At 38.2% G+C, this 24,918-nt stretch overlaps 1 protein-coding gene across 7 annotated transcripts; it reads left to right on the plus strand.

Annotated features, from left to right (window-relative positions):
• Positions 1-284: 284 nt before the first annotated feature.
• HERPUD2 (HERPUD family member 2) lies at positions 285-22,912 on the plus strand. 7 transcript variants are annotated; one of them, XM_064670124.1, is made up of 10 exons: positions 288-763; positions 6,325-6,402; positions 9,578-9,691; positions 11,724-11,881; positions 16,730-16,816; positions 17,472-17,594; positions 17,906-18,229; positions 19,419-19,533; positions 19,865-20,014; positions 22,794-22,912. In XM_064670124.1, the coding sequence occupies exons 1-10, from the start codon at positions 617-619 to the stop codon at positions 22,806-22,808; spliced, it is 1,311 nt and encodes a 436-aa protein (XP_064526194.1). In that variant the 5' UTR covers positions 288-616; the 3' UTR covers positions 22,809-22,912. The 7 variants fall into 7 exon arrangements, with proteins under 7 accessions (XP_064526218.1, XP_064526201.1, XP_064526230.1 ...); XM_064670148.1 differs by lacking the exon at positions 9,578-9,691 and having other exon boundaries at positions 285-763; XM_064670131.1 differs by lacking the exon at positions 6,325-6,402 and having other exon boundaries at positions 285-763.
• Positions 22,913-24,918: the final 2,006 nt, after the last annotated feature.

Consider the following 24,918-nt stretch of genomic DNA (forward strand, 5'->3'; position numbering starts at 1 on the left):
GCGTTCCCACGCAGCGGTGACGGAGGCAAGACACACAAGCAACAGAGCTTTAACTCCGCTGGTAAGAAGTCTTTAAGCTTCCAGTCCTTGAGAACCCGCGAATGAACGTATCCAGCCGCGCAGCCGCCGGACACCCGCACCTTCTACCGGGGGCCTCCGCCTACGGCCGCAAACCGCCGGCCAGCCAAGCACAACCCCCGCCGCCATTGCGTCACCCCTCGCCCCCGCCCGGCCCGCGGGCGCCCCCCCGTGCCGGTCGGAGGCAGCGGCGGAGGGCGGGGGGACGCGGCGGCGGCACTTCCGGCCTCCATTTTACGCGGACGGCGGCGGCCGGAGGTCGGGGCGGTGTTGTGGGTAGGGGGGTTTGGTTTGACGCATTTTGGGTGCTGCGCTGTTCCCTCGCTCTTCCCTCTGCCGGGGTGGGGGGCGAGGGTGCGGTCCCCTGTGGCGGCGGTTCCCGGGGCGCCGGCACGAGAATGGACTCCCGCGGCTCCCCCGGGAAGTTCGCTCCCGGCCGCTGAACCCGCCCGCAGCCCCCCGAGAGGTTCGAGCGGCTCCGTGTTCCCGGGGAGGAGGAGAGCGGGGCAAGGGCCGCCCTTCTTTCCCCGCGGGCAGCATGGACCAGAGCGTCGTGGAGCACCCGGTGACCCTCATCATCAAGGCCCCCAACCAGAAATACACCGATCAGACTATCAGCTGCTTTCTGGAGTGGACTGTGGGCAAGCTGAAGACTCACCTCTCCAAGGTGTACCCCAGCAAGCCGGTGAGTTGTTGGCCAGCCCTTTTCCCTCGCCTTTCCCTCGCCTAAAGCTGGGACTGCGGTAACTTGGTCGCTCAAGACTTCTTTTGGACCCTGCAAAAGAAGTAAACAAGAGTCCTGCTGCTGAAGAGTGACCTGCGTGAAGGCAGTGGCTGGCCCTCTGCTTTCAGGGAAGTTGGCAGTATAATAGTGGCTTCTCTTCTACACGGTGTGAGAAGATCGCAGTGTAGCATCCTGAAAGGCAGTATCGCTAAAGATGCTTCCCAATGCTTCTTAAAGCTTTTTGGGGAACTGGGATATAGGTGTCTCAGTTAACTGAATTTAAGACTATTTGTAAATGTAAGAGTGCTACCTAAAGTAATTACAGTATAAGTGATATACCTAAGGTTAACACCACCTAGTGAATTCACTGAGGTGTGGACTAGATGTTTATTAATAATATTACTTGAAACATGCAGCTGAACAACCTCTGGATTTATTTCCTTATCTTTCTCTCTTTGAAAAGCCATTTTTCTTGAGGTTGTGCTGAAAATTCTCTGCACAAGTGTTTTACAAATATGTACGACAGCTTTTTTTGTTCCTGAGGATAATATGGTTTATTTGTGAATTTTTTTAAAATTCTATATTTGGCAATTAAGAAGAGGCTGTGAAAAAAACCAACATAGGTAATAGATAATACTGTACCTGTTTAGAATGGCAGTCATGCAGAACGGTGTATTTAAAAACTTGTTCCAGTATAAAGTGACTTTGCCTCTACACTGCAGTAGCCTGTGGGGCCTAGACTTTGCTATAGAAAACATCAGAAAAAGGTTTAATTTATATTGGAAGTTATTAGTATTCACCTAGTTCAACGGAAGAATTTTTTTTTTTTTGACGGGGGAAGGTAAAATAATAGCTTTGGGTCTCAAAGAGGGTTTTTGCTTTTGGAGAAAGAAGAAAAGCAGTCAACAGCTTGGGCTGTGTCACTGCTGCATTGAAATGTCTTAAGCAGTTTTGAGAGTTTGTGAATATAGTTATTGCTGTGAGTAATTCTCTACTGAGAAAGCCTGTCTGCTGTGAAAAACAAATATATGACTCCAGCTGATTGTTGCCTCTTCCTCCTCACAAGAATCTCCTCCAGTGACATTTGTGTTTTAACACTAGTTTTCTAACTCATCCTATGATCTTGATAAATTGAGCTCCTGAAAGGAAGGATCCTTAATGAACAAGAGGTTTTCATGTTGCATGTAGGCTTTGAACAGTACTATAATATTAAATTTTAGTTTCCCGAATAATCTTTCTTCTGTTGAAAATATTTCTCAACATGCCTCTCATTATTAAGTGACTATTTCAGAATCCCCCAAATTTTTCTGTGTTTAAAGAATGGTGAGTTTCTGTAGTGAGAATTATCTCAGTAGTTGAAATTTATTTTGGATTTGCTGTACTTGCATTTAAACTAATAACTGAACACAGTATCTTTATTTCACGGAACCTTTCAAGGTAATAACGTGGGAGAGGAGAAGGGTGTTTAATAGGATGGCTCCTATCTATAGTAAAATCAAGAAGTGTATTTTTGGCTTGATATGCTCTTGATGTTGAGTTCTACTGCTTTTTTCAAAATCCTTTAAATCTTTGTGCTTTTAGGAGCTCCCTCACCCCACCCCTTTTTTTTTATTCCTTTTAAACTAGATCAGTGTCAAAAGCTTGTTGATCAGATTTCTGTGTTCGCTGAATATGATAGGTCCTGGAAATAACTTCTATTACAATGCTATTTTAGGCAGAGTACATCAGAACACACTCTATGCAGGTCTTGCTGTGTTCTTGAAGTTAAGGGTGTAAAACAGAAATCAGTTGCTGTCACTGCCGTATGTTGTGTGTCAAGTTTTCGGTGTGACTTGAACTTCATTCTCCTTATGTGCCTCTGTAAATTAGTCAGTAAACTGATGGTAACTGTAAGTGTTGTAATTAAATTTACAATTTATTAAGAGTATATCTTCATAAAGTGAGGTGGTTAAAATAGGCAAATCAGAAGTTAGGCCTTGAGGCAGTGTTGTTTGTGATTTTTTTCTGGATTAATTTGTGTAAATGGCTTGCCTAAATACATAAAAATTTCAAATGTAGTCACATTTAGATTGGTTTAGTTGTTATTAAAGTTGGTATACTTTGCAAAGTAAGTAATTTAATAAGGTAAATAGCTTCAAAATGGTATTAAATTAGTTTGTGAGTCCATACTAAGATTCACATTCATCGATACTTTTGCTTCCTGATGGGACCAGTTTTTCACACGTAGAGCACTGCAGATATAATGCCCCTAAATGAAATGTTTATGTAAAATAACATAAGGTGGTTGTAAAATCAGCCTGTGTGTCTCAGTCTGGCAGATCACTGCACCTTCAGTGCATTAACCGCTGCATCGATTACAGCCGTAAACTAACTTAAAGCTGCTGTTTCTCATTTCCTGTAGTACCTGTCATCTAGCGTATACTTTGCCTTCAGTTTCAACCAGATGTGGTTGTTTGGAATTTTATTTCCGATGGAAGAATGGGAGAGAAGCTGAGTGAACCAAAATAACACGTAGCTGAAGCAGTATGAAGCAGTATAGCTCAAGGATGGCCTGTGTTCCTGAAGGACATTGCTAGCTTAGCTTAGGTTTGGTGGTTGGTAGTGTGCTGGGCGTAGCTAATTTGGACTAAGCATTGGAAAGGAAAAGTGGAATTAAAAAGCACTGACTCCGGAATTCTTAGTTTTAAATACATTTTGGATTTTGAACTGCAAACTCTCTCCCATCTCACTCTAAACTTCAGGTTCTAGAAAAATTTTATCTGATGCCATGTGCTTGCTTCTGCAGATGGGGCCACTCTGATTATGTATTCCGAAGTGTTTTTCCATCACAGTTCAGTGTTTGGGCTAGCAGTGAGCACGCTGTTCCTTGAAACAGGAGGTATGGTAGTGAAAACTCTTCTGGCAGAGGATGAGTTGAATACCTTTTCCATTTACTTTGGCATATATGTGAATTACTGTATTTTCACATTAATCACCTCTTCTTCCATCTGAATTTAAATGTTCCTCACTCCCTCCACGTGTCAGAATTCCAGGATGGCTTTCACCCTGAGAATTGCAAGTGATAATCCCGTAGTGCTCACATAGGTATTTAAGTTACATAGAGAGGAGTAAGGCCTCGTCTTCCCCCATTAATGTCTTTGGCTTAATATGATTAACAGTACTCAATATGTGTTTAACCTTTTCTTTTTCTGGTTTTGTAGGGAGCTGAAATGCATTACTGAAGGCTGTGTAGTCAGCTTTGAGGGGTTGTTTTAATCTAGCAGTTTCTCCTCTGTAAAGTATTCATATTTTAAAAGTTACTTGTATTTGTATTTAGGAAGATACCTCATTAGAAGAGGTTAAAGGGGGGCTCATACATAAGGTGTTGAAGAGAAGAATTTGAATTTACCATGTAGAATACTGAATTATGAGTTGGACAGGCAAAAAACCATTCTGTTGCCTTGTTGGATGATTATTTAAAGATTTAGAGTTCGAACTGATTTTGCTGTTCTGTTTTGGTTGTTTTAAGCACTTCTCTCTTCTAATTAATCCACAGATAATCTGTCTCAGGACCAAGAAACAAGGATTCTTAGATTTTTCTTCTGACTGCACTGGTCATTCTAAAGCAACAAGTCTGTAATTTTCAGGAAATTAAAGTTTTCTTTAATCTTGATGCTGAAAATTCTGGTTTTTGTTCTAAGAAGGTCTTTCCCAAATACAAAATGCAAGTAAGCTTACATTTTGTTAGCAGCTTGTTCCTACTTGAAAGGAGCAATCAAAAAAGATATAGCTCAAAAGAAGTTAGTCTGACATGAGAGCTGGGCACTTTTTGTTGGTGTTTTAAATGTAAATAGAAATAGTACAGCACTGATGTTGAATTTATTGCAGTTTTTTTATCAATTTGCTGCAAATAACTAGTTCCCTTTGTTGTGAAACTTATAAAAATAGTGTCTTATGTCACTAATTAAAAACACAGAAAAATACAAACTAATATAGAAAATTATTCTTAAATAGAAGTGATAAACTGCTCTGTACAATATATGGCAGGTTATGAACTCACTTTTTAAAGACATATTTAATCATTCATGGCTAGTATGAATTTGGGAAAAAAGTTAAAGCAAATGCTACTCAGATTTACCGAGTAATAATTTTATAATTATTTGCTTTAAGTATCTCTTTTTTGTTCTAGTGATATGACCATTTTTTCTAGGTAAAAAAACCCAGTTCCACAACCTTCCTATATTCTGCTAAGTTACTGGGAGTCTGTAGAGGGCTATTGCAAGAAAAAAACAACGTCAAAACTTCGGTGAAAGCTTTTTCTACTCAGAGAGATCTGGGTCTTAGTTATTTGTGTCTTCGTATTAGCAAGACAGGCGAGTGGGCAGCAGAAGGCTGGGATAGAAGGAGAGGTGTAAGACACAGTTTGTGGTGGGGAAATTTTTCAAATATTTCATGCTGATAATGCGTGTCTGTTCCACGGATGTTAGGCTAGATTTCTGCATTTAGCATTTGCTTATGTTAGTGCTGTCTTTCAAGTGATAAATGCTACTGAATTCATTTAAAGTGCAAGCAATAGTTAAACTGAACTGATCTGATGATTGGATTACCTTTAAAATTCTTTCAAAATTGGTGAATATTTGGGAAACTTTTTTTTTTTTTTAAAAGGGAGCTGTATATTCACATAGTTACAGCATTTTAATGACCCGCTAGTGTGAAGACTCTTTACAACTTTTTTTGACAGTGTGAACTGAATTGAATGGAATTGAGGTTTTCCTTTGTTTTGTTTAACGAAGTAAGCTTTGGTGTACTGGACATCTCACTGTAGATAGTTGCCCTGAATGTTTCCTTTTAAAAATCATTTTGTTATTGAACTGTTCTACAGAATAGAGATGAAGTTCATACCATGTGAGTAGCATATCACTCATAAAAAAAGAAATCTTTGTTTACTATACTAAGTTATTTTAAACTGTGAAACTGTAAGAATAGCAAAAAATGGTTACCAAAGTTGGAAGGCTACCTTAAAAAAATGCTTTTGCTGCTTCATGTTTTTTTAATGCTTTCCTCCTTGTTTTCTCTTATAATGATTTTTTTCTTTGACGGTATAAGAATGGGGGCCAGGACTAATAACAGAAATTCCTTGTCGAAAAAGATTGAAATTTGTGCTCTTTCATCATTCTATTAACTATTCTGGGGGGTGTTTTTTTTTGTCTTTGCCCCAACCACTTGTCCATATATTTTTTCAGAAAGTGCCTGGAAGAAAAGAAAAATTGCTAAAAGAAAGGAAATTTTGAATATACTTGAAAGTTTTCTAGATCAGCATATGCCATTAAGTGTTGTTAATTGTTATGACACTCTTGCTGAGTGTCCAATAGCAAAATTCTTTTTGAGAATTAATTTGGACTTGTGAAGCCTCTGAAATGTTTTTAAGCCTCATTTTGGTGGTCGAACATCTAAGGGGTTTTCTCATCTGCAAGTGTTATCTGCAGCTGTATACCTTACAGCAGCAAAAAAGCTAAATTCCTTTCTTTGTCCCCATCTCCTAGTCTACAAAGGATCAGAGACTGGTGTATTCTGGCAGACTGCTTCCTGATCATCTGCAGCTGAAAGATGTTCTCAGAAAAGTAAGCTTTATATAAACACCATATGATATTTGATCAAACCCCCTTTTTTTGGAAAATAGAAATTTAGATTTTTGTTGTTTAGCTTCAAATTTTCACTGTTGTATCGAGAAATGTAACTGTATAACGTTGATATGTTCTGGAAAATACATTTTCGAGTATCCCTTTTGCGTAGGATTGTGATACTTGTGGACTGAGGCATGCTTCTGATTAGTGGGAGAGCAAGTAGGCTGTGTAAGTCCCAAACAAATGTTGTGTTGTATGTCACAGAACCATGGAATACCATGGGTTGGAAGGGACACTTATAGACCATGTAGTTCCAACCTTACTGCCATGGGCAGGAGCACCTTCCACTAGACCAGATTGCTCAGAGCTCCATCCAGCCTGGTCTTGACTTCTTTGGACAGTTACCACTGTCACATAAATGGAATAAAACAACATATTTTGTTGATTTGGACCATAATTTAATTTCTTGTACAGACTTAAATCCAGAACTTACTTTAAGAATGGCACTTGTGTAAGCAAATTAATATGTAATAATATAAATATGAAATAATAATATAAATATAAATATGTAATATATTAAATATGAAAACCCAGAATTCTAAATTCCTGAATGGCTTCTTGGGAAAGCTGTTTGTCCTATTTCTGATTGTCAGCTATTAACCATTCCTGATGATGTTTGAAAGTTTGTTGACTCTTTTAATTTCTTTCTTTTTTTATTCTGTTGGTTCCTATTGGAAAAAAAGTAATTCTATTAATCTAATTTTGGATTCTTCAGTCAACATTTAAATCCTAATCCTAAATACACATGACATCTCATGTAGGAGATCTTGGCATACATGCACTTGGTTGTCAAAGTGCTTCAGATAGTTCGGAATGATGCTACCAAGTAATAGTGACTTCATTGAGTTGGTGAAGTTCTTAATTTTAATACTTAGTGTGGAGGAAAATCTCTGAAGGAGAATGGTGCTTTAGTGAAAGTGGGCAACTGAATTTCAGTATGAAGGATGGAGAAACACATGCAGAGGAATCTTCAGTATTGCTTCTGAAGTCTAACACTGCTCTTACTTTATAATCTTTATTCTGAAATAGAATTTATTAAATGAGATTAAACTTCTTACCATAAAATGGTTTCAATTTTTTATGTATAGGTTTACTGGAAAACTGAAGCTGGACTACTGCCAAGCAGTATATGTCCTGTACCACTTTAAAGTTCAAGGAAATGCTTCTATAACTTATCTCAAATCTTAGTTTTGCTTGTTAAGGACAAAATGAAGTCTCAGTCCTTTAAATTCACTTGGCCTGCTTACAGCAGACTGGTTTTAGGAAGCATGATTTCAAACTTTACTTATGTGCTAGAGGAGGAGTTTTGTAACTAATATCTTTTTTTCACTATACAGGGGCTATGCTTAACTTTAAAGGCATTTTAGTAGTTGTAGCCTAGGGTTTAGTTAAAGAAGTCTAGTGAATTTGCAAACACAGCAGTCTTAAGCAGAAGTTAGAAATTTGTGTTGGAAGAAGAGGAGTTTCTTGTGCTCAGGCTTTTAAGAACTTTTTGAAAAAAGGTATGGTTACACAAATTCAATCTTATTCTCTGCCATATTCTTCCTACTGGATTAGCTATGAATTCCTAATATTATCTGAGGATTTACTAAATCTCTCAGTTTAGATTTGTGATACTTGCTCTTTGATACTGACCAGTGTGATTTCACTGATATAAAATACCTTGAGGCTGGAAGTTATGGCACTCCCCGAGCATAGTGATGTCCAACACGTTATGTACGAATAGAAGTATATTGCAATAAACTGTCACATTCAATAAAGCTGTACACTGTAAGCTTACCAGTGATATGTCTAGCTTCCCTTGCCTTTCCCAAGGCATAAATTCATATCTAGGTAGAAGGTGACTAGTTAGGTTAAAGGCTTTTGACGTGGTCAGAGTGCTGATCACCCGTGCCAGTGCTTTCTGATCCTTGCTTACTGTCATGGACTGGTAAGAAATTACACTTAATGTAGTAGTGAGGCTGTGCTTGGGGTTAGGAACCAGTACATGTGGAGGAGTTTAAATGACTGTGAGTGCATCAGCTATGCCAGCAGTAACACACAGTCATGTATAAAAGCACTTTTTTAGTTTTCTTTATTTCTAGAGATTAAAACTTAAAAAGTGGGTAAATGGGTGTTTTAACATTTTTTTTTATGGTTTTAAAAACCGTCTCCAAACACAGCATTTCTAAATGTCATCTTATGAAAAACAGCAGCTTGCCTGCACCATGCTGATTTCAGAAGAGGACAGAGAGGTATTTTGTTGCTTTTCTTTAAAATTTGGTTACTGAGAAAGCTGCAGTGTGCAATCTAAATACGCAGTCAGAGCTGTTCTGTTGCTATGGCCATATAAAGGGGTGTTTTAATTTGGTACAGTGAAATAGCTTCAGATGGAAGTTGTTATGGCATCCATGTTGAGGGGTGAGCATATTCATGCAGAATTGGCATGGGCATGCTGACACGGCTTCAAGTGGTGCCACTCATTTGCTTCCTCACTTTCAAATGTTTAGGAGTACTCCAGCCCTGTGTAGCACTTTTGAATAGCATTCCCTGAGTGTGGAATATCTACAGGGGCTTTCATTTGGGTGTCTTCAGGTTAGGCTTGAGCAAAGCTTAGACAGGAGTGAGGTGAAGGCAGTGGCTGGTACGTTTTTCTTATCTTGGTTTGCTTGTGGAACTCCAGCACCTACATTTTTCATGTACCCTTATGTTGTTATTGAATAACACTCTTCATTAGATCTCAGAGCAAATGTAAGTGTTCTTAACTTTGGGGAAACTGAACCTTGTAAAAGGTTTGAAATTTTTCCAAAATACAAGTTAAAGCTTGTGATATACTTCCTCATGTGTCTCCCAGGGTTCTTCCATTGGTTCTGCTATACTGCAGTTCTAGGGAGAACTGGGGTGTTAAAATGTTCTATATGTTGTTGTGGACAGCTGCCAAGAAGACATTAGCTGTGAAACAGTAGGATTCTGTTGTGCTAGGCTGAAGTGTTGCTGTATGGTCTCTCTGTTTTGTATAATGTTTCTTTAGTGTTTGCAAATGCAACTTTGAAAGTGGATTTTTAAGGACAGTTTTTGCTTGTAAATTTCTCAAATATTGTTGCTTTAGCTTTTCAATTTCTTTAATTTTTAGCAAGATGAGTATCATATGGTTCATCTGGTATGTACTTCCCGGACACCCCCAAGTTCTCCAAAACCCAGCACCAGTAGAGAAGGTCACGGAGCTTCAACCTCCAGCAGTAGCTCAGTGAGTTTTTTGTCATGCGCAGGACATGAATGTCTTCTGTGCTAAGGAAACTTTCCATTAATTTCTCTTGTAACTTTTTATATTTGACTATAAAATACTGTGTTGAAAGTAGAGCATGCCATATGAATTTGTACAATTAGACTTGATTATTTAAGGGCATAATTTTATTTAAACAGATATGACCCTTTTTTCACATAGTAATACAATTATGTTTATTAGATGATAAAACACTACTTTTTCTAAGCTGTTCTTTCATTTTAACACTATATTAAAAAGTACATTTTCCTTTCTCTCTATATCCCTGTCTTTAGCAGAAATTGTGCTGTGTATTCAGAATTTTAGAAAAACTTAAGTTCAGATTTATTTTGTGAAAATTTGTACCACTGAAGAGAGACCAGTGGTACAACTCCTGTTGTGAGATACAGGTGAAATTTGGCCAGGGTTTATTGACAGGAAATGGTCAGTACTTATGCATGAGCTTTGAGGTAGTCATAGTATCTGTAAGACAGTGAGAAGTAGATGTTCTTAACACTTTTGTTAGTTAAGCTGTTAACAGAACACGTTTTTTTGACTGTGATTTGAGCCTTGCCCTCTTCACACCCTCCGAAAATGATGATGATCTTTGTACTGTGTTTTAAGTGCAGTTAAGGTTTCTGTTGTTGACTTGGTAGTCATTACTGTAATTCTTGAGTTTTTCCAGAGTCGGCAGTAGCACTAAGCTACCCTTGAAGGTTAGTCAGAAAGGGATGTGTACAATACCATTGCAGGTACTTTTCATCAGAGGTGTGTTGATTGTCAGCAAACGGAAAATACCCTTCAGTAATAAGCTGTCTGTCTTCATTCTGCTATTGATAGGGTACTGTATCAGACTGCTGTGTGACAGTCAGAAACACAAGCAGTTTAAGCAGTGGTAGAGAGGGGACAGTGGTTGAAACATCTTTTCAAAGGCTGTATTTATATCTGTTTGCAAGCAGGACAGGGGGCCTCCTTTGTGATTGTTTCATTGCTATGCAGATCAGTTGGAAATGTTGTTTTTGAATGACTTGTATTAATGCCTGCTAAAAGCAGGCAAGTATGCACAGTGTTAGGTTCATAATACTTTGAAGGAAACAGCCTAAATCCAAAGCTTGAATGGCTCTTGTCCTTTCCTTTGTTTTTCATTTTTACTCCCCCTCCCACTATCTAGTGGTAAACTTTTCTTGTTTTCCTTTGTAGGGCAAATGTGATATGGATGTCTTAAGTAATTGCACCTCCTCACTTCCTGAGTTGTCAAAGTTGAAGAAGATTTTCTACTGAGTAAACATTGCAGTAATTCTTAGCAACAGGATTTGAGGCTTATTAAAACTGAAATAATGCATCTCAGTGGCCAAATTGTAGTCTTGTTATGGTGACAAACAATTTAGGAGCCAGCTGTTGTTCTACTTCCAGAGTTAAGTATTGATTCTTGGAAAGTATTGAAGATCTGACACACTAGTTTTAGGTGTGTTTTGGGAGCCTCAGTATTTCCTAGCTGCTTCCCTATTAGCATTGGCAGCCCTGTTGCAGCAGAGAGCGCAGCAATTTGGATTGGGCAGCTGGCACAGTGAAGAGGATGAAGAGTAGAAGGGGTAACTGAAGACAAGGATAGAGGAATGGTATTTAAGTCACTGCTGGCACTGTTGTCTCTCAATATAAAGTCATATCCTGAGGTTGTAGTTACTGCTGTTAATGATAGGCACTAGAATTTTTGTTGCTGCTAAATATTCTTTCAGTTAAGGTTTAGTTTGCCTCAGCTTTTTGAAACTGTGATTCCCAGCAACTTGTGGTTTTCTCTGTAACTTATCAGGTGTTGAGCCTTTCTGAAAGCTTTTTTTTTTAATATGTGCCCTAAGGCTTGTCAGAACTGATAAACCCCCAGATGACTTGCTGGTGCTTATATTCTCAATAAAACTTGCAACAAAACATTAAAGCAAATAGTTTTTTAAGACACAGTAGTAAATCTTGGTAACTGTGGCAAAAAGATCCACAACTGCAATTTTATTTTATTTTCAAGAATTCAGACCGTTCTGGATCAACTGCTGCCTCACCCACAAACCAAGAAGCTTCATCTACATCTTTGAACACTAGTGCAGATGGAGTGAGGCATCGTAATCTTCCACAAGCACAAAGCAATCCCACACCGAGCCACCAGTTCCCTTATTTAATGCAAGGGTAAGTGAGACTGCAGCAATCCTCAGCTCTTTGGTACTCTTTAAAGTACTTCAAATGTTCAGTTGCAGTTGGGTTTCTTTCAGCCTGCAGAATGATTTGGCTGTTTCATCTTGAAGCATAAGTCACATTAGAAACCTTTTTTTCATATGAAAATAAGTGGTTTTAGCCAGGAGTCAGTCAAAGAAGTGTCCTTGGTGCTCCCTTTCAGGCTGCTTTTTTATTTTTTCTTCATGCTCTTTGCCCTCAACTTTGTGTGGACAGAAGTGCAGCTTTAATATATCTAGTGGATGGAGTTAGTAATGTAACTGATAAAATTATTGCTTCTGGTTGCTTTTTTTTTTTTTGTCCTTTATTCTAATAGTCAACACTAAATTCTCACCAGAATATGATGGTTCTTAGTTTTTGACACATAAGAGATGTAATTCTTCACTTTTTCATATTGGATTCAACTGTAGAATATATCTGCAGGTGTTTTGAGTATATGTTAAGTGCTTGTGTATCTACAACGGCATGTTTAAGTATTTTCATGCATACCAATGAAATATAATCTGTGTACATTTGTAGATCAGATCTATTATTACATAACTACCAAATTTTTATCGTTTGTTTTGCACTTAGAAAGCAGCTTTACTAATTTTAACCTATATGGCCTTTGCAGCTGCTTAAACATGTTGTTATTTTCTTTCAAGGGGAAAACAGGAGGATAGTGCATTCTGAGATGATACCTGTCATTTCCTCAGGGAGCACTTTCAAGTTTTATTTCTGACAGGGTGTTCTCTCAGTACTGTAATAGATTCTAGAAACTTATTTGAATGTTGAAACAAAAAACCACCAAGCTATGAACCTGCTAACAGTAACAAGTGTTTCTGTTGCTGGAAAGAAAACAGATATCAAGAACTGTTGAAAGTTTACTTAGTTTCAGTACAATTTACAATATCTAATTAGAGTTAACTTGGACTTTACTACTGTTGATAGTTTTCATCCTGCATTCCTTCAAGTTTTTTTTTATTTTCTTATCTGAAATGTCCTTTCTGCTGGGAAGAAATAGTATTTGCAGTGGGTGGAGCACTTATGCTATTCTGACCATGTACATCTTCACAGAAGTGGTCATACCTGGCTTAATGTCCAACCTAGGTGAGACCAGAGGTTGACTGTCAAGGCTGCTGTTTGGTGTAATGTATATTAATTCTGGAAGCAATTTATTATGTGTTGTGTAAATGGCTAATCTGTAAAAAAGTTTTTAATGTTTTTCTAATTAGCTTTTCACATGGATGTACTTGAGTTTTTGTCATGCATGGTTATCTGAATAGGCTGTGAACTTCAAAAAGGCAACAGAACCATTGTTAAATCTTTGGGCTGAAATAATTCAATTAAAATAAAGTGGGATGTGTCAGTTTGGAAGACATTGCTGCCTTTGAAAGAAAGAGTAATTTAAAAGTCAATTAAAAATGACTTGCTATGTCTGGCATGTAATGTGAGTTGAGAGGAGTGGATCTGTAGACAGAAAGAGTTGCTGAGAACCTGACATCAACTGCACATATTTCAGGGGTTTCGGTCTTATTTGGACTGTCTCTAGCTTGGTTACCTGGAATAGGGTCCTGTTTGTGGCTGAGGTGCATTCATAGTGCACCTAAATCACATATTTTGTTGTTTTTTGTAATCCACAGTGATGCAAGAGCATTCTGTGGTGCAAACAGAATTGTATAAGAGGAAGTGATTCAAGGTTTTTAGGAGTGCATTCCAAGTCTTAACAGAAATGCCAAAATAAATGAACCTTAAATAGTCTTAGGCTTTTTTTTTAAAGTATTTTAATGGAATGCTATCAGAACTTAAAGTAGATATTTGTGGACTGCTGGGCACCAGCTCTGCTCAACTCCAAATAATCTATGCCCAGTGCCTGCTGTAGTCTGCTTTCTTCTTGAAAAACCTTTTTTTTTTTTTTTTTTTTTTTTTTAATGCTTCAGTAATCTTAGACGCATCTGGTTTTGCTTTAGGGCATTGCTGCTTGTATTCCAGCAGTAAGAAATGCCCTCTTCTTTTAGCTGCTCTCTTTAACATCATTTAGGGCAATGAAATCTAGCTTTAATGTAATTTATACACAGATTGAGACTTGTTAGGAACAACGAAGATTCATAGCTGAAACTGGCATTGCTTTGTGTATTTTCATGACCAAACACTTCAGTTCTAGCTGCATGATGAACTATAGGCACTAGTGATGGGGAAAGGTCTCCAGGTGTTTGAAAATGCATGTGATGGTCATTTTTTTTGAGCATTTTGCAATGCTTCCATTAGTAAACTGATTTTTACAAATAAGTAACATGAATGTTAAGTGATTAAATAATGGTTTTGATGGTTTTTCAGTTCCTGGCACAAAACCTCAGTAAGTTGAATAACCTTTGGGAAAATAGCATTTAATTCAGATAGTTTTAAATTGTTTCCTCTGTAATATTTAAACATTCTTTTGCTTTTGAGCTTTTGCAAATGCTGTTTTCTAAAAATCTAAACTTGCGGTGGGACGGGGCAAGTAGTTTATGTATCTGCCAAGTTAGTCTTCAGCTGAGGAGAACAAGCACAGCATTGTCTGCTCTTGTTGATCAGGGCCCCTGCTGTGCTGTGCAGGTACAAACAGAACAGATGGCTCGGTCCTGAAACGGCTTGCATTTCAGATTGGAGAGTACTTGGAAGCAGTAAACAGACAAGAAACATCAAGGCAGGGAGACTGTTTGTCAAGTGTGGGTGGCCCCTCCAGTGAAATGTTTTCATAGTGTACACAGTCATGTTTGAAAGCAGATAACAAAATTACATACTGACAGCACGCAGTATGTTGTAGCACATAAATACCTTGCTGTGTCAGTCACCTTTGCTCGCTGTATTTTTTTCTGAGTAGCAAATAACGTAGAGGAGGATATTGAAATAGTACTTGAAGTTGATATCCCAAGCTCATATGAGATGTCTGTGGGTCAAGGTTAAACAAACCCGGTTATTGTCAGTCATGCAGCTTTTGAATCTGAATAAAAAGTCTTATTTTCCACTAGTGGTAAGCAGTACATTCATGATGATCGTAGCTAATTAGTCTGACCTTACAGTCAAATTCAGTGCTGGTTAGCTCATTTTGGGTGTCTTCCATAGACCAAAAGAAATAATTCTGAGCTTTCTAGCCATCCTAAGGAGCATGTGTCTTTTCAGAATATTCCAAAGCTATCTCTACTATTGGAACTGTTTTCTGGCTTATCTGGGTTTTTTATTGCCTGCTCTGCTTTGTTGCCCAGTCTTTGAATGCCTGTACAGATCCTACAGATCTTCTTTGCTCTTGTGCTGTTGCTGCCACTCTTCTGAAATATTCTGCTTCCTACCTTTTTCTCCTTTTGGAAAAAGATAAGGAAAAAGTACATGCTACTTTCCTTTTTCTTTAAACAGCAAGCTGGCTTGCTTTGCTGAGAAGAGCTTCTTCCTTCGGGGAGGTTCTTCTCACTGAAATATGTTACACTGTTTGGAATTGTTTCTGAATTTCATAAGCTAACTTAATGCCCTGACAACTGTAATAGCTGTATAATTGACAACATCTGCTTAATTTTGATTTTTGATGAGCAAAGAAAATACTGCTGTGCTAGTTGTCGTTCTAAGCCTGAAGCCTGTTGTAAGCCAGTGTACTTTTGCTTATTAAAGGAGCCTGATCTTGGAAAACTTAAGTCTTGCTTTTCAAATAGACACATCTCCTAGAAAAGCTATTGGAAAAAAAAAGGAAATTCAATAGCCCACCAAAATATTTGAATGTGAAAGAAAAGAACATGACATAACTCATCTTTTGTGGTTTCACATGTTTTGAGTGGTTGCTTCATCTACTATTAAGCTTTAAGACATCAAGAAAGCAACTTTTGAAAGAGTTTGGAAGAAAGGAGAGACTCAAATCCGGTAATATTTCTAAAAGATGTATCTGTGAGGGTGAGCTATTAGCCTGAGGCAGCTCAACTTTTGTTGAGCTCAACATAGCAGTTACAAAGAAGAACCCTAAAGTCTTTATCTGATGAGGAAAGGAACTGGGTGAATTCCTTCAGAATTCACGCGGGCAAGTTGGGTAGCACTCCTTGGTGACTGAGCTGACAGTGATACTGATACTGATATTCTACCTGCTTGAAACTGAGACACTGCTCAGTGGTTTGTCTCAGCATAGTACTTAATGACCCCCATGCAGAATATTTGAATTGTTTTCTCAATTTGAGAGTCAAATGTTTTATGAATTTTGGAGGAATCTTATTTCTCAAAGTGATTGCCAGTTCCAGGGATAGAAAAACACATTCCTAAAACTTGCAGCTGTAAATCATGATTAATGTTTTTCAGTAGCAGCTTGACAACTTTGCTGCTTCAACATGTTAATTATGCATAAATAAATAGCATCAGCAGGGCTGCCAGTTCACCCTTTCAATTTTTTAAACAAACCTAGAGTATTGCCTCTGATTATCTCAGTTTGTATTTGGTATCAGGAAAGTAATTTTGCTTGCTCCCCCCCATTGTCAGAACAGGTTATAACTAAATACAAACATAATAGTTTTAGCAGAGGTCATGGAGTTGCATGGCAGGCTCTTGTCCAGAGTTACAGTGAAATGCTTGTTCATGCATAACATGGAAAAAAAAGATTTTAATGTCTTCCCCCATCTTTCTTTCTGGGCATGTCGTATATATCTGAATGCCTGGTAGACTAATGAATTCTCTTGGTGATATTTTTGCAGGGAGTGCCTTACTTAGGGAACAGGTGTAGTCTGCAGTACAATTACAGCAGTCTCAGCTTTTGCTTCCTGCAGTCTGAATAAACTTTTCTTCATGCTTTATACTCTCATGCTGTCCTGAAAGATGTCCTGGTTTACTACAGTTCACTACATCAAAATCTTTTGGGAAAGAGTTGGAAATCTTGCCAAAACATGCTATGTGCTCTAGGAGGTAAGAGAGACTTAAGAAGTCTAAAAGCAGACAAAACCAAACCTAAAACCTGCATACAGGAATTTTACCTCTTTTGCATGTGAACCAGAGCTAAATGCCCATAGGGAGGAGAATCACTTAATGCTCTCATTCAAGGTGGGGGGAATATAAATCCTTTACAGTGCTCTTAGTGGCAGTCTTCAGAGCTGTATCTGTTTGTTGTCTTTGCTCATTCATTTGTTCACATCTTTGATCACAGTAATATTTCAGGTATTGCTTCTAAAAGAAAGCTGTAGAAGATAGTAAGTTTTCCCTTTACAGCTCCTGTAGCACCTTTAAGGATGACCCCTGAACTTAAAAGGAATTGCAGGGAAGAATTTCTGCAGTTAACACAGTTCTTGAAAAATTTTCAACATTGTTTTCTCCCAGGGATGCAGCTAGTGACAGACTAAGTACAATAACATAAGTACTCTTTCTGTAGAAATAACTTTGCTTATTAATTTCTTTTATGAAAATATACTGCTTTTTTGGGATGGTTTAGATGATCTCACTACATGTTGTTTGGGTGTTATTTCAGTGCATTATTTTAGGGGGGCTACTTTGTTTTTTTAATAGTAGTACATTTTATAGATGTAGCAATTTAGAGCTGAATATTTTTCTTTAAATCCTTCTCTAGCAATATAGGCAACCAGTTTCCAGGCCAAGGTGTTCCTGCTGGATTTTCTTTGTATCCTTCCTTCAGTCCCTTACAGATGATATGGTGGCAACAGATGTATGTACGTCAGTACTACATGCAATAGTAAGTCTGTATTATCTTAGTACTGAGTTACACTAATGAAAAAAATGTATTAAATGTTGTGTGCAGGATCAAAATGTCTGTTTGTTTTGTCTGGGTCTGTTGTTTTACACTTAGTTTTGTCCAGCAAATTATGAAATCCAGCCTTAGATTGGAATTAATGTATTAGTAAGTAAAGATCTAAGGGAGAATGCAGTTTGTTTTGACACATATTACATGTGAAACTTTGTTTTTACTAGTGTAGAAAAGAAGAATAGGCTTAGTAATTACAGTGCATGTTTTTTGACAAACCAGTTTTGTGTTTAAAATTTTAGCCAAGCTGCTGTTTCAGCCCAAGTGACTTCCAGCACGGAGCCAGCAAGATCTGCAGTTGCCCAGGCTGTCAATTCGGAACGTGCTCCTGCAAATGAGCCCGCAGCAGTGCCAAATGTAGCCGTTCAGGAGAACAGGCCTGTAAACCCAAATGTTCAGATGAATGCACAGGGTGGCCCAGTAGTGAATGAAGAGGACTTCAATCGGGACTGGCTGGACTGGATGTACACGTTCTCTAGAGCAGCAATTCTTCTGAGCATTGTATACTTCTATTCTTCTTTCAGTCGATTTGTCATGGTAATGGGAGCCATGCTGCTGGTTTATTTGTGAGTACCACAGTTGAGTATAGCTGCAGATCTGAGATGTGGAGTACAGTGCTAAGGTATAATCCATTTAAAATTAAAAATTACCCACGTGCAAAAGTTTAGACACTGCTCCTTTGCGATAGGGTGTGTCTGTTAAAAAAAAATAAAATTCAAACAAGTAGACAAACTGATACAAAGAAAGAAAGAAGTAATTCTCAAAACACTTTTACAGTGAGTTGGATGCCACTTATACCTGAAACACAATGCTCTTAAATGTTGGTGACATTAATAGGTCAGTATTGTAGAATTTTGGGATGAAAATTTAGAAAGGCTGAGAGTAGGGAAGTTCATCTGCATAAAGTATATACTTGCTTAAACTTCTTGGATATGAAATGGCAGAGCTAAGCTCATGTAAATTTCAAAAATAACTTATGTGATCTGTGCAGTAAATTTTGTTAGGCAGAGTTAAAGTAGTGATACTGTAATGGTGGGTACTAGATCTGGTAGAATTGCAGGGACTTAAAAAATTTTTGCCACGTGTCATAAAGGCCTAAGTGCACGCTCTGTTTCATTAACAAATATTAGTACTGTTGTCATCGCTTCCTTTTGCATATGAAAGTACCTTAGTGATGTAAGTAGAAGTGGAAATCAACAGTAATGCTTGATATTTTGGACTGATGTCATTCACTGAGAGTTTCCTTACACTGTAGTCTCAATCCTCACAAGGGCTGTTCTGTTTTTCTTACAGATAGGATAGTTAAAATAAGAATGTAGACACTTGAAAACATGGTAAAGGCTTATTTAGTTTACAGTGGCAATGTGGTTCAAGCCTTAGCTGAAGTTTAAATTCTTTTTTCCACAGAAAATCAAATTTAAACTATGAAAAATTAATGCCGCTTTTGAAAATTTATATAACTTAAGTACTTAAAAATGGGGAGGATACCCAAAAAAAGTATTCTACATATTTAGTCACCTAATCATGGTACATTACTCTTCTTCTGAAACTGAGGGCTGTGAACCCTAAGACCCTTCTTAACTCAAACATTGAAGAATAGCCATTCAATGTAAAAGTAAGAATTACAGAAAAATAGATGTAACTTTATTCGTTCAAGAGTACTTAAAGAATTTACTGAAGTAGTTAGCTGTAGCAGAAAAATCTTTTTGTTCCTTTCAAAAGAGAGGTTTTCAACTGTTCCGCTTTCTTACATAGACACCAAGCTGGATGGTTTCCCTTTAGGCAAGAGGGAGGCCAGCAACAGGCAGCCAATAATGCAGAAGTGAACCGTGATGGGCAACATGCAAATAATCCTGATCTCGAAGAGATGGTGAGTAAGGGCAGACATGTCTTTTGAGACTCCTATATATTATATTGTAAAGTATATAACACCTGGACAGAAAGTCAACTTTTATGAAATGGAGTTGATTAATGAGAAAGGTTTCAGCGTTGTCCTCAGGTTGTGCCTGCTGCCTAAATTCTGTATTTTTCAATTCTGGCAATTCCTGATTGTCTCTACTTCAGTCACAAACTTTCTTCGTGCTAGTTGCTTCAGGAGGTTGTTCTGAGAGAAGTCACTTAATGTAGAAAGATACTGCTGGTTACCTGTGTCAGAATTCTGGAAAGAAGCAGTTGAATTGCTTCAATTTCTGTTTTTAAAGGAGCGACTTATGGATGATGGGATTGATGAAGACAGTGGAGAAGATGCAAGTGAAGATGGCAATACAGAGCAGCAGCCTGGATTCATGGCTTCTGCTTGGTCCTTTATCACAACCTTCTTCACATCACTCATCCCTGAAGGGCCTCCACAGGTTGGCAATTAAAGTGGAAAAGGAACTGTGTCAGGCAGCCTCAGTAGCCATACGTAGAAGTGGAGCAGATTCTAGAGAGTGTTCTAAATACAGTGCAATTTCTGAAAATTTATAATGTTATCTTTTTGATCATGGTGTACAAAAATGTGTATTTTTTTTTCTTTTGGCTTTCTCATGCATTGAATATTTTAAGCACAAGTGGACTACTAAATGCTTTCTTTATGATTCTTCTTTTTCTGAAGAATAAAATGTAAAGATATTGGTCTTCCATGTTTTACTTTAATTTCAAATATGTGTTATACTGAGGCAAAGAGCTTGTACTTAATCTGCACCATTACCTCTTTAAAGAGCTGTTAAAAATATGAATGTTGGCAGACCTTTCTAAGTGCTGTCTGTTTATCTGAGTAATGTATCTTGTGTTAGTTTGGTGCAGGGTGTGAATTCTTACATGGGATTTGAAACTTACATCATTCCTGAGGGAATGCTGTAAACACAAGGATTGATTTGTTAATGGCATGTTGTCTTCATGCCACAAACTAAGCCACTTCGTTTAAAAGCTAAAAGCTTTTTCTTGAGACTGTACTGAAGTTCGTTAAAGCTGGAGGTGTTTGACAGCTCTTCAAAGACAATTGACAGTGATGGGATAAACCTTAAATGTCTGATGCATACAGTACTTTTTAAGGACAATATAGCTGCTCTGGGGTAAAACGTGTACAATAGTTTTTTTAATAAAAAGTGTTATGGTAACTCTTTTGGATGTTTATATGCATATTTGAGTGCAAACGGCTAAGTAGTGCATCATTAAGGATAAGGACGTGATGAATTTGAGAGTGGAATAAAGTTATCATGGTGGCATTACCAACACTGACTAAAGTGATGTGTTTTTAGTACTGTCCACACAGTTACGGGTATGATCTCAACAGCAGACTATCTGTTGTTAAACTTAATTAACCTAATTAAAACTGAGAAAAGGCAAATGGTGCATGAGATATCACAATGTGATGTCAGGTTTTCGGTTGCTTTCTTTAGACTTTAATCGTAGTCAAAAAGGTACATTTGATTTTGTTCCTAGCTCTGAAGTTATCATGTACTAAACTTAAAAATGGCTGCAAAGGTTCTGTTATACTACAACTAAAGGAAAGTCAATCCAACTTTCCAATTTCAGGGCAAAGTTCTTGAATAGGTCTGAACAAGTGAGAAATAGGGATTTATATTATGCTTAAGTCAAACTGCTGAAGCTATGCAGCGAAGTTTTAAACCCAAAGAAAACATTTAAAGTTTTTGATTCTGAAACATCTGTCAGGATTTCTAGGCCTTACCGAAAGCTGACTCAATTGGAAAAAAAGAAATTCGAACAATGGTTTTAAACTGTTTAAGTTAAATAGAATGTTTTTTGAGTAAAAAAATATTTCTTAGAAATCTGTGAGAGGAGGAGAAATATAAATGTAAGTTTTATAAGCATCAGTTATTTTATTTGCTGTATAGGCAGCAACGATGAATTAGTCATGTTTAATTATGATGACTTCCTCCTATTTTTGCTATGGAAAGCTAGTCTCAGTTTACATTCTTTGCTACATTAAACATAAAATGTGTAGACCTTGTCCATGAAATGTTACCTTTTTAGTTTGTCGGGTGGGTCTAACTGGACTAGTATTTAAGGCCTGTTAAAAAAACTTAGATTTTTAAAGGAATGTCACAGGGGGCAGTCTTGGATGTCATAAGACGTATTTCTGGAATGCTTGGGAAGAAGTTTCGTCTGTTTGACCTGTGTGTTCTCCTTCCCGCTTTTACCGAAAGTACATTTTTCTTTTTGTCTTGGTATCTGTAACCTGGGCAGTTATGACCTACCAATATCTAGTTATTGACAGCCATTTGTTGCTTCTTATTGTCATTTTTTAGGTTTCTGTTTGTTTTCCATGCTGTTGGAAGCAATTGGTGGAAGCTGTTAAAAGACTAGATTAAGAAAGCTGCTCTTATGCTGTTAGCCCTGGTTTGGTTAAAAAGTGTGGAATTGTTCCTATTCAGACAAGGATAAATGTGTTGACAGGTTTCACGAGGTTGAAATAGTGAAATAGGAGATCCTGGCAGTTGGCTAGGTATTGAGGGAGATGTTCCAAGAGTTTTAACTGGAACACAGAGCTGGAGCAATGAGTTGAAGAGGCCAGACTTCCAGGAGAACATCTTAAGGTCATCAAACCTCCCGGCTTCCGCAGCTTACCAAGATATGAGCAAGGGAAAGCAAAAATATGGTTACTGAGGGAAATCAGTGAGAAGTAGCAATGAGATATGAAGCGTTACCAAAGAATTGGAGGCAGAGGAAAACTACTGACAGGAGCAAAAATAAGAGAAGGTGTGATGATGAATAAATACAAAGCAAGAATTGAAAAGCAGATTGATGTAAGAGAGGTGCACTTTTCAGAAGAGGAAAGAACTTGATGAAAATGAGTCAGATCAAGTCTTTGTATGTGTTTCTGAGCAATTTTCATATAGAGTTGATGGGAGAGAAATTAAAACCCTAGGAAAACAGTTCCTTTTTTCTTAGTGTATCCTTGTAGAAACTGTTCCATAGCATAAAACACAATTATGTAGTACATGGTTCTAGGCAAAGCTACATTCTGAACTGTAGCAAATCTGTATCATGAACAAAAGGCATGAGGATGAAGGCATTGTAGGATGTGCCCCAGTATTGACATTCTGTCATGTATCTGTACATCACCCACTTCTACAACTTAGAATACAGAAAAAGTGATTAAAATTAATTCTTTCCCTTACCTTGCAGGAAGACGTGATATGACAGATAACCTACATTTAGAGGAGTCCATGTATCTAATGGCAAGAGTATGCCGACATGTGCAATGGCTTCATGATGTGTTAATAAAAAGACATGCCAGAAACAGACCTGAAAGTGAAGCATATTCCATCCATAATACTTCTTGCTGTGAAGAGAGAGATGAGATCAGCAGTGCTGATGGAGCAGGTGTATGAAAAGAGCAAGACATAGCAACTCTTTTGCATTATTTCTTAATATTGTGCTTTGAAAAACACTTTGCAGCCAGTGTATATCCACACATACACCTGCCTTGACTTCTCAACTGCAGTTTACATCAAGTTTAGCAATGCCACTGCTGGCTTAACAGGTTGTCGTGGTTTAACCCTAGCTGACAACCATGTACCACGCAGCTGCTTGTTGACTTCCCCCTTTCTTCCTTCTCTCATGTAATAGAAAGGAGAATCAGGAAAAAAACTCTTAAAACTGATGGACTAAGATAAGAACAGTCTAGTAATTGAAATAAGTGAAATATAATGATGATACTAATAATTGTAGTGAAAAGGGGAGAGAAAAAACCCAAGAAAAACAAATGCTGCACAATGCAGTTGCTCACCACCTGCTCAGGGATGCCCTGTCTCTCCCTGAGCTGCAATTGGCACAATTCTGGATAACTCTCACACTTTATGTACTGGGTGTGACATTCTGTGCTATGGAATATCCCTTTGGCCACTGTGGTTCAGCTGTCCTGGCCATGCTACGTCCCAGCCTCTTGTGCACCTGCTTACTGACAGCTCACGGGAAACTGAGGAGACCTTGATTTGCAATTGCACTGCAAGACATCAGTGTTGTTCTCATACTGAATCCACAACACAGTACTTCCTAGTACCAGCTAATAAAAAGAAAGTGAACTCTAGCCTAGCCAAAACTAGGACACAAGTGTAACATAAACTGGGGAATTGTTGGGTACAAAATAGTGGACAAAGGGGTCCTTATTCTCCCATTGTGAGCTTGCAATCTCTTCTTGATGCTACTGTTTGTTTTGGAGACCTTGACAGGCACAACTGGCTTTCCAGTTGCTCACTGTTGCACATTAATTCCCATGACTCAGAGAAATTATCACATGGTACTCCAGGAAAAGTTTGCTTCTAAGACATCACTACCTTCCTACTACTGCTGCAGCTGAAGGAAAAAAATCCCTAACATTGTGTGTGAGGTTTGTAATCTTAACTGCTGCTGCAAAATCACTGATGCTTCTGTCATCTTAACTGTTGATGCAAAATCACTGATGCTTCTGTCAGATGGTGTGATTAGTCATGTTTTGCTGCTTGTTTCCTGTGGGTCCTAAAAGTCTTCTAGTGTAATTCATTTTTTAGCAGCCTTTGCTATTGCAAGGAAGCAGTTCAGAATTTACCCCAGTGATTGTGAACTCTGACCTATTTTTGTGTATGTTTAGGGCAGTTGGAGACCCAACTGCAGCCCAGTTGGGTATACCCTTGTTAATAAGATTGGAGGCCTGCATTAACTCTGGTTCCAAAGCATCCAGGGTGATGGGAAAGCTTTGATGCTACAAAGCTTTGCCTGCGGGTGAGGTATTCTTCTTTCAGATTGCAGTTAGTATAGGTGGCATGATGCAAACTGGGAAAGAGTTATTTCACCGCTTCTTGTTTGCTTCAAAGCTGCTGGCTGTCCAACTAACCAGGTAATAAGTAGGTTTCATCATGATTCCTACTCCAAACAAAAAAGATTTGGCCGTTCTGCATGGTGGTGGCTCTGCACGAGTGCCAAGTCTGGAGTACCTGTTCAGCTACTGCCTTAGACAGCAATTGCTGGGAGACAGCTTCTTGCTCTTGGCTAGATTTATTCACTTGCAGCTGTCTGTGCAAGCTATTTATTGCTTTTGAAAGAAGCTGGAGGGGGGCTATTGTAAATGCTTAGCAGTTCAGACTTATTTGCAGGACAAGGTACCCAGTAGCACTGGTTGGAGAAGAGAGGAGCACATACTAGACCTGAAGGAATTATCCATAAAAAGGCTAGGGCTGGCTAACTTTAGAATTTGCAGAGGTGAGCACAGTGTCCAATGGGAGAATGCCCAAGGCACACAGGAAGTATTGCCACTTCTTTACCAAGATTAATT

The sequence above is a fragment of the Pseudopipra pipra genome, chromosome 1 (genome assembly GCF_036250125.1).
Source record: "Pseudopipra pipra isolate bDixPip1 chromosome 1, bDixPip1.hap1, whole genome shotgun sequence".
Lineage (NCBI taxonomy): Eukaryota > Metazoa > Chordata > Aves > Passeriformes > Pipridae > Pseudopipra > Pseudopipra pipra.

Coding starts and splice junctions, on each gene's coding strand:
- HERPUD2 (XM_064670124.1), top strand. CDS start 617: ATGGACCAGAGCGTCGTGGAGCACCCGGTGACCCTCATCATCAAGGCC. Junction 11,882..16,729: donor TTCCCTTATTTAATGCAAGG/GTAAGTGAGACT, acceptor CTGTCCTGAAAG/ATGTCCTGGTTTACTACAGT. Junction 19,534..19,864: donor ATCCTGATCTCGAAGAGATG/GTGAGTAAGGGC, acceptor CTGTTTTTAAAG/GAGCGACTTATGGATGATGG.